The sequence below is a fragment of the Drosophila elegans genome, unplaced genomic scaffold (genome assembly GCF_018152505.1).
Source record: "Drosophila elegans isolate 14027-0461.03 unplaced genomic scaffold, ASM1815250v1 contig_149, whole genome shotgun sequence".
Classification (NCBI taxonomy): Eukaryota; Metazoa; Arthropoda; class Insecta; order Diptera; family Drosophilidae; genus Drosophila; species Drosophila elegans.
In genome coordinates, this window is record NW_024545513.1 from 15,504,978 (window position 1) to 15,514,590 (window position 9,613).

Genomic DNA, 9,613 nt, shown 5'->3' on the forward strand with positions numbered 1-9,613 from the left:
CCTAAATAACATACGTATGACAGCCCTTCGATGAATACAAATAAAAACTTTTAATACTTTCCCCTAACCCACTAAAAGATGAAAAACAAATGGGATGTCCTTTTTGAAGCACATTTCTGTTTTTTGTTTTGTTTATTTTTTTTTCTTTTCAGTTTATTATTAGTTTGCGGGGACCGGTGATCCAGATGCAAGAGATGAGGACGTGGGAGACACCGATGGTGATGAGGTGCTGGCCGCAGCTCCGCTTTCTGGAACCGGCGATGGCCTCGTGTTGAAGAACTGTTTGATCTAGAGATTAAAAAGGATATTCGATTAGTTTATTATCTGGTAATCTAACAAAACAACAATGTGACCCAAAAACTTCTAGTTTTTACAACTTCTAACGTGACATAGTATATTATAAACAAATAAAGGCGATGTTAGCTTAAACATTTTTTCTTAAAATCAAGTTTGTCACTTCGTTTTTATTTAGATCTTTTTTTTAATTTGGCCGAAGTCTACATTAAGTTGCTACTTTTTTGACAGCAATTGTTTGTTTTATATCCGCAGAAGAAACAAATAAGCCGTTAGTTTTATATACCGTTATGCTTATCACTTCTTCGCGTTCCATTTACTAACCCTAAACCAAAAGCTGTATCTTTTCAATCTGACTTTCAATTAGACCAACTTGATATATATTTAAATTCTAATTAGAATGCATGTGTTACATTGATTTAATTTCTTTTTTTTTAAGAAGCAAATGTAGCTTTAAAAAATTGATCTGTTAGTTAGACTGTGTATAAATAATTGTATGGCTTTTAGCTTAATAAGTTGAGAATAGTTTGAATGAAAAACCAAACATTTCTAGACTTTAGCAAGCTTGACTTTTAAGCTATGACAGTTTGTCCGACTCGAGAATTGCTTACGATGCGCTTGATGTAGTTGCATGAAGTTTCGTTGTTCGAGCTGGACACCACGTTGTCCACTCGGTACGGCGGCGAGATGGTGACTTCGTTCAGGATTTGTATGTTCAGTCCCTGCCAGGAGACTTCATTGTACTGCCAAACACACGACATATGAAGAGTAAAATTGAGTTATCAGTGGGAGCGTTTAAAAGGCTAATTTACCCCGTATTGTTTGGCTATCGCTCTATAAAGCTCCTGTGCCTCTGGACTGACATCCGCGTTCTTGGACTTCAGGTAGTCCTGTCTTCGCTCTACTGTTTTCCGCAGTCGCATTTTCACCTGTAAAACGTGAAGATTGAGTCTGACATGTGGGCAAAAGAAAAGTGTTCATTGCGTACCTGTTCCAGGTTGAGCTTTTGCGGATCATCAAAGTTGCCGTTGCACTCCTTGACCACTTGTACGTTGCTGCAAAGCGAGAGGTTCATCACGTAGATATCACTCAGCTCCTCCGTGGACTTGGATCGGCATTCTTTATGGTTCAAAAAAAAAGGAAAGAGGAAAAGGGGAAAAGGGAGAGGGCAGAGATATACGATGTACGGAAAACCAAATAGTCAGGCAAAAGTAATTGAGGTTGGGCTGATAAGGCATAAGTTATTTCCTGTGGGAAACTTTGTGCAAAGTTAAGTGCATTTATGAGATAAATTAGAAGCCAAGTGTTAGCAACAAGTAACTTATTAAAAGAAGAGAGAAGTTTTCAATGATTAAACACCGAGTGACCGAACATAAAGATCGAAAATGATCTATGAAAGAAATAAGTTCGTACATTTCTAATAGGTGATAAAGTTTATGAATGTTTCATTGTCAATTGATCATACAATTATTGTTTATGTGATTTCAGGTCGGTAAAGCTATAAACTAAAGTACTGGGTTTTAAAGTATTAAACTAAAGGCATGATCAACCAAGTTTTGGAGGATTTGTGAAAACTGTTACATAAATAATAGGAAATAAATAATAGTGTAGCTTCAAAATGTCTGCTAAAGTATACTTTAGGATCTGCTGTGATCGAAAATGATTCACAAGTATGATTCAGTTTTAATTCAGGAGAAGCCATTTGTTCTGAATGAGTGATAAGCTTTAATCAATTAAGAGTGATAAACGATTAATGCGCATTTAACTTTAACTCAGGACAGATATAGAAGAAAATGATCCCTATACGTTATATAAACGAAAGGAAAGCTGCCACTTTCACCTGGAAAGCAGGTGTTATTCCAGCAACTTGTGTGTGATTGCTGCGCGCGTTTGTTTGTTCTTTGCAAAAGGATACTCAGGATAAGCATCTTTGTGTTGTGATCGAAGGCCAGCACCTCGCCCTCCACTTCCTCATTGAAACAGGTCGTGCAGACGACTGTGGATCCGATGCTGAAGCAGTCGTTCACTGCATTCACTGCGCTCCCAGCGGCAGCGGCCATTTTTAATTGTTGGTAAGATGGGCCAACTGGAAAACTGCACCCACAATCTGTGTGGATATGGTGATCTGGATGCGAATGTGGCTGTGGACTTGATGCCTTCCGTTAACCGGGATGTTCCGCTTGTTTACACAACGTTGCACAAACAAAGACGACGCAAATCAAGGAGTAGCTGCTTGGCCAAGGATTCCCGATTTCTGGACAGGATTACGCTTGCTCTCTCGCTCACTCTACCGCTCTGTCTCTCTCTCTCTCTCTCTCTTGCTTTCACTTGAACCGCTGCGCTCTGCAAATGTCGCTTCCTGGCGATCTGGTCGAGATCCTGCTCCTGCTCCTGTCACTTGTTCACTTGAATAGGCCAAAAACGCGCTCACTATTTGGTTAGCTGGCGTTCGACAGACTGCGTTGGCGCCTCTTGAAGTTTGGTAATTGAAAAGTGGAAAAAATATGCGAAAAATTTATTGGTCAACACACGAAACAACAGCCAAAAGGGGGCAGCAGAAAACGCAGTGTTGCACATGCCGCGCAGCGATAGTTTCGATATTCATCGTCTTCTCGCAGTCTGGCAACGCCTGCTGCTCCGATGGGTTTGTTGAATATCGAATGCTGCGCCACAAATGAAAAGGATTTTGCTTATCGGATTTTAAATTCAAATTTAAAACATTATTAAAAATAAACAAAAGAAGATGAAAATAACGAAAATTAAACTAAACTATTGGCAACATGTATATTTAAGGGTAACAATAGACATTTGAAATACCATAGCACTGACAGTTTGGAAAGAGTTTACTTTTAAGATGGATTCATCAGAACAATTTGATCAGTGATTGCTGTTCTGGTGAATGCAGCCTTTTAAAATTAGTTGAAGAAGTTTTAATTAAACATATATATGTAAGCATACGTTCTTTTTTGTTGAGCAAAGGGTATCTCAAAGTCGAGAATTTTTGGAAAAATCCAAAAATGCCAGCAATTAGTTGTCTATGCGATAGTCAGCTGTTATCGATAGTATAAGGGCTGACAAACTGTTTTCAAAATTTGCTTACACCCCAGCCCTGATAAGACCCAAGCGAAGCAAACGAAGTAAACGGAACAATAATAATAATAATGGTGGAACCCAAAGCAAATCCCGTGGAAAGGCAGCCCAATGCCGATACATTCCTGCCCCTCAGCCGGGTGCGGACCATCATGAAGAGCTCCATGGACACGGGATTGATAACCAACGAGGTGCTCTTCCTGATGACCAAGTGCACGGAACTGTTCGTCCGGCATTTGGCGGGCGAGGCGTATGCGGATGCTTTCCGCCAGCAACCGGGCGAGACGCTCAAGTACGAGCATCTTTCCCAACTGGTCAACAAGAGCAAGAACCTCGAGTTCCTGCTGCAGATCGTGCCGGAGAAGATCCGGGTGCACGAGTTTCAGGAGATGTTACGATTAAACCGCTCCGCCGGCAGCGACGATGACGATTCCGAATCCGGATCGGAGTCGGATGACTAAATGGACTTGACATGGACATGGCCATCGAGTTGCCTGACCCGTCGTCCACTGACTGATTTTAATGCTTAGTTTAGGCTAGCCGATAAGTAAATGATTGTAAATTTATAACTCCTGATTAATAAAGAATATGAGCATTATGTCCTCCAAATGACCGAATGATTGCGGAGTGTCTGCGTTTGATAAACCATTATTGAAGTCTATCATAATAAATATATTTATTTAAAATGATTAAAAGTTAATAGTGATCAAGAATTAAACCTAGCAAAGATTGCAATCGCAAATGATGGCAATATAAACAAATTTTAGCCAAACTAAGCAAAATCAACCGATTATCTGTATAATTGCTATATAAATTGTAAGAATTAACTTTAAATCTGGGAATATATAAGCGATCCATTAAACATTTATTCTGGATACTATGTTACCTAACCGTTATTTATCTGATCTTCAGTAGTTTGTCAATTTTATAAAATTAGTTTTGATTGGTCCTCTTAAAACTATCTGCCTATATTTTCGAATCTAATTTATCCATATGGCATATCGTCAAAATTCACTCATAAATCATGTCTCGTAAGGGCAAATACGTGCCCTATTTTCATTTCGAATTAGTCACTACTAATCGGAGTTATTGTTAAACTACCTATATATTAATTTATGATATGAACGTGTTAATTACCCTCCAAGTTTTTTTTTTTAAATTTGAACACCCTTTTCTTCCAGAAAGAAATAACCAAATTCGAAAGTTAAAAGTTTAAAATGTATAACATATAATTGCACTTGGATTCGATTGGTACATTATACTGTGGGCTAAGTATAGAGATTGCAGCTCCTAGACCTTCAAGTTGACGCCTGGGAATCCGGTGGCGTTCAGGCCAGTCACCTTGTAGGTGGTGCCAGCGGGAGCAGGCTGATCGAACTTGGCGGCGGTGGTCACGTACAGGATGTCCAAGTTGGGACCACCAAAGGCGGCGGAGGTGATTTGTTTGGTGGGGAATTTGATCTCCAAAAGGATCTTGCCAGTGCTGCAATGGAGAATTTACAAATAAATTAGTTAATAAAATAGATTGATTAAATAAAATTAATGAGCAAGAGTGTCGGATTAAAATAATTTTTTTTTTTTTGCAAAATCTATTATAAAAGGAAAAAATCTTTATCCCATGATTTAGTAGGAAACTTTACAAGATAAGCTAGTTTAAGATTGTCAGAACCTAGGAAAATATCTTTAAAAATAAGGTTAAACCTAAAGATTTAATCAAGGATATAACTTAGTTAACATAAAAAAAAATGTTTAAGGATGTGAGGACACAAGGTTTTAGGATCCCAAAATTCGAACTCACTTGGGATTAATCTTGAAGATGGTGGCGCCATTGAAGGTGGCCACATAGAGATTGCCCTCGGTATCGATGGTCAGTCCATCGGGCAGCAAATGGTCCTTGGGACTGTTCTTGCGCAGGTTGAAGATCACCTTGGGATTGGTGGCCACGCCGGTGTCGAAGTCGTAGTCGTACGACTTCACCTCGTAGTCGGTGGTGTCGATGTAGTAGAACTTCTTGGCCTTCTCGTCCCAGGCCAGTCCATTGGAGATGCCCACATCGCCCTTGATCACCGAAGTCTGGCCGCCGGCCTCCCAGCGGTACAGCTCGCCGTGACGGAACTCGAACTCATCGCCAATGTAGCGCATGGTGCCGCCAAAGAAGCGACCCCGCGGATCAGCCTTGGCATCGTTCAGCCGGTTCTTGTCCATCAGCGGCTGCACCTCGAACAGGGTGCGTACCACCTTGGCGCTGGTGGAAACGCCATCCCAGTTGACGATCACCACACGGCGGCCACAGCCCACGGCGAACTCCTGTGGACGTCCCTCCACCGGCAGCACAAATCCGGCCAAAGTCTCGCCCTCGATCTTCGCCTTGTAGACCTTGTTCTGCCCGTAATCGTAGCGCAGCAGGCTGCCGGCCTCCAAGTCCACGTAGTACAGGCTCTGCCTGGCCACATCCCAGTGGGGACCCTCGCCCAGACCGGCGTACGAATCGGGCAGCGGTTCAACCTTGTACGACATCTGTGCAAAAATAGGACAAGTGCAATTTCTATATATTGTAGATATATTCACACATCATTATTGTGGAACTAATGATTTAATTATTTAAAATAGAAAAGTATTTAAAAAAAATTCTTTTAATGTATTTGGCGTGTTAAATGGGATTAAAAAATTATCCGTTTTCGTGAGAGCTAGACTATAACACTCAACCTAAAGTACTTAAATTTGACATTTTATTTTTAAGTCATTTTGACTATTTTTCACTGCGTTCACAAAACAGATTTTTATGTTGTACATAAGAATAAACAAAAAATCCGAAGATGGTTTAAAAACGTAGATCGAACTCGAAGCACCATATTTTATAGCTTTCTTTGAAAGGATTGTTATAAAACCTTATAGGGTTTTACTAAGGGGCACTTGCACTACTTATAGAGATTCACTACCGTTAGTCCAAAGAGGTACGCTATAGCCACTGGAATCAGTAGCGTCGGTCGAAACATTGTGCTCGTGGGTCTGGCTTTCTGGGCTACCGATGCAAAACTGAAGCTTAAGCCGTTGACGGGTAAGGCTTTTATTACCTCGAAGCCAGGGGCTTGACATTAGCTGAGAACCGGCATCATTGTAAGCGGAACACAACCGCAAGTTTATTTCCATTTCCATGTTTTTAAGTTCAATTTTTTTTTTCCACAGGCCGCCGATGCACAGTGGAAGAGTAGATCAATGTACGATTTGAAAGAAATTTTTTTTTATATTTCTTTTACTTCCAAACGTTTGTTTCAGGAGTCAACTTTTTGTCAAATATTTTGTATTTTAGATGCTAATAAAATTGTGACTTTTACTTAAAAGAATTCGTTACAATGGCTTTAAGTAAATAAAAAAAAATTACTCTGCTCCAACAAAATAAATAAATGTATAGGTATATTAAACAATAATAATTTCTAAACAGTATTGAATGAAATACAAAGTGTTGCCTTTGAACATTTTAAGATTTGTCAGGATTTCCACTGTGCGATGCAGCTGCTCTTGTGACGTCATGCCCTTCACTTACTCAGCAGAAGCAACAACTAAAAAAACAACCTGATGTCGCGATTAATTTTTAACTCTGATTACGCTTGCCATTTAGCATTGTTTGTTGTGGCTTTTTTAATTGACTTTTGTTGTCGAAGCGGCGGCTGCCGGTGTTATTGAATTGGTCAAGTTTAAACTTTAAAGAGATGTTTAGGGGCAGGGACTTCTGTTATCGGACACATGTAAATGGCACAGTGGGTGCAGTGCCTTAAATTCGATCCAAAACTACATTCTTTTCAGAAGAAATAGGACGCCTTTAATTCGTATTTCTCTTTAAATAAAAAAAATTACGACTTTACCTTAGACTTTTAAGATTTTGTCTTTTATTATTAAATGAATTAGTCTTTCATTGTAAACCTTTAACACATCCTTTTTTACTCTCAATTTTTTTTTATTCTTTTGTTTTAAATGCTAGACAGAGACTTTAATGTTTGATTTTTTAATTCATCAATATTACAGGACTTTTCTTTATTCACTTTAAGGATTTTAATTTTGTTGAATATTTATTTTATTTTAACATCCCTTACAATTGAGTTTAAATTCCTTTTATTAACACATGTAAAGTAGGATTTGAAAATTATTTCAAGGACCACAAACATTCTCATTTAAAATCACTTTAGCACACGAAAAAAATAGGCACAAAAATAGAAAGGATTCCCAAGAGGACCTACCTTCAACGAAGTATTTGCTTGGGATGGCAAAAGAGAAAGAGAATCCTTGGACACGGCTCCGTCGAGTGACGCGTTCAAACTGAATTTCACCCGATCCGCCCGAAATCTTATATACCCCAGCCGGCACGGGCGTGACAAACAATCTTGCCCAGACCTAATGCCCCGCCGCCCCTTTGTGGGCTGATAAGCGGGCAATTGGAGGGCTGGATAACCCGGCCTGATAACACAAGCCGGCAACTGGCAAATTAACCCGCTGACAACGGTCGCAGCTTCTTGAAACTCAAATAATGTTCAACAAACAACACAGCTTAGGGCGAAATAGTTTCGATAATGACTAGCCATTTTCAGTAAGCCAAAGGTCAAACAATTTAATGTTAAACTGTGAATAGGATTATTGGGACATTTATTAAAATATTCTAAAAAATATGTTTTGTTATTTGATATTGCCAAATATTTTAGGAAGCTTTTTATTATACGTGTTAATTTTTTTTTCTATTAAAATAAAAATGAAATGAATTTAGATAATCTTTTGAAATCTGTTAGATAAATTTACATATTTGTTGTAAAACAAAAAAAAAAAGCACAGAGATATATAGGAATGAGAACATATAGCGCCCAGATTGTTAAAGGGTATTATGGGGTTAACCAAGAAAGCTGACTTTGGTAGTGCAAACTGCACAGGAGTGGGCGTGGTTAAATTCCGTGTGGGCGAAAGGCGATAAAAGAAATTTTGAAAAATTTGATTTGCATTGTTTTATAGTTATTAATTTTGTTTATTTTGTTTTTAGCGAATTTCTATGCTTCCGCTGGGAGAGTGATAAGTTGCAGCGGGTGGCGATAAATCGCATGCAAGCCACTGTGCCTGGGATACAAAAGGATGGCTGGTGGTATCAGCTCCCCACATGATCTCCACTGGTTATTTATGGCCCATCTTTCACTGCTCTTTGCACTGCTAGAACCGTGGAATGGGAGGATGTGGAGGTGGAACTGGAGGTGGAACTAGAGGTGGAGGTGGCGGGGGAATTGGACCATAGCTGAGTCCGAATCCAAATCTTGAGGCCTAAGTGTGTAGACCTCTTATCGGCGGGCGGTGTCACCCCAGTTGACTCCTGACTGGGCTATTCTATTTCGATCGTGACTTTAAATTTAAATTGCTCTTTAATTAATTGCTTCAAGATTTATGGGCATATTTGTTCGCCTGCCTGTCCAATGATAAGGTACATAAGTACAACTATTTACAATCCAAATTCGCTAGGGTCGACGCAAATTATGGTTTTTTCAATAAATCAAATACAGAGGGGGTAAAACGTTAACACAAAAATTGTACCCTTTGTTTTATAATTTTGATTTATTAAAAATACCTAAATTTAAAAACAAAAAGTGCAACATTATTTTTAATTTTCTCTGGCATTAAACAAACTTTTTTTCCCTACATTTTTTAGCTCTGAATGTCAATAGATTGGAAATTTATTAACGAATTCCAGGAGACATGAAAACAAATAAATGAAAATAAGATTTAACAGTAGAAACTTAAGGTTTATAAAACAGAACATATATAGTCAGACAGTCTTGTCGTAATTATTTTCCTAAATTTTTAAGTTATTTTATTAATAGTTTTTTTTCCCCAGAATTTAGTACTAAACAATACTAAATTATTAAAAATTAGTTTTTTAATGTTTGAAGTAAATTAAAATGCATAAAGAAAATAAATAAAGCCTAAATTCCGTTATCTTTAAACATAGAATAATGATGCAAAGAGAAAGCCTAAACTGATTGCTATTTGTTGTTGCTGGACCGGTTTTTGTTTTCTTTTTGTGCGGCGTTCATCAATTGTGTTATTGCCCCTGTTCTATGTCAAGGCCATGATATTTGTGCAAATTAGCCAGAGTTGCAGCGGCTTCGCTTCACCTCCCATCTTGTGGTTACTTACTTGAGATAATTTACGGGGGCAATTAACTGCAGTTCAATTAAGCAAAATAATCAATAAACAAAAC

The 9,613-nt window shown here is 38.6% G+C and overlaps 3 protein-coding genes across 4 annotated transcripts; 1 reads left to right on the forward strand and 2 right to left on the reverse strand.

Moving 5' to 3' along the window:
• Positions 1-97: 97 nt before the first annotated feature.
• Positions 98-2,865, reverse strand: LOC108137753 (LSM12 homolog A). Its single transcript, XM_017259653.2, has 5 exons — positions 2,210-2,865; positions 1,283-1,413; positions 1,107-1,223; positions 906-1,037; positions 98-288 (listed from the first exon to the last, which is right to left on the reverse strand). Exons 1-5 carry the CDS (start codon positions 2,352-2,354, stop codon positions 160-162), a joined length of 654 nt encoding a protein of 217 aa, XP_017115142.1. The 5' UTR covers positions 2,355-2,865; the 3' UTR covers positions 98-159.
• Positions 2,866-3,383: 518 nt separating this feature from the next.
• On the forward strand, positions 3,384-3,993 carry LOC108137610 (chromatin accessibility complex 16kD protein). Its single transcript, XM_017259384.2, has one exon. It carries the CDS (start codon positions 3,456-3,458, stop codon positions 3,843-3,845), a length of 390 nt encoding a protein of 129 aa, XP_017114873.1. The 5' UTR covers positions 3,384-3,455; the 3' UTR covers positions 3,846-3,993.
• A 595-nt stretch (positions 3,994-4,588) lies between these two features.
• On the reverse strand, positions 4,589-7,725 carry LOC108137757 (regucalcin). 2 transcript variants are annotated; one of them, XM_017259658.2, is made up of 3 exons: positions 7,620-7,725; positions 5,183-5,901; positions 4,589-4,867 (listed from the first exon to the last, which is right to left on the reverse strand). In XM_017259658.2, exons 2-3 carry the CDS (start codon positions 5,899-5,901, stop codon positions 4,675-4,677), a joined length of 912 nt encoding a protein of 303 aa, XP_017115147.1. In that variant the 5' UTR covers positions 7,620-7,725; the 3' UTR covers positions 4,589-4,674. The 2 variants fall into 2 exon arrangements, with proteins under 2 accessions (XP_017115147.1, XP_017115146.1); XM_017259657.2 differs by lacking the exon at positions 7,620-7,725 and adding an exon at positions 6,324-6,407.
• Between the last annotated feature and the right edge of the window lie 1,888 nt (positions 7,726-9,613).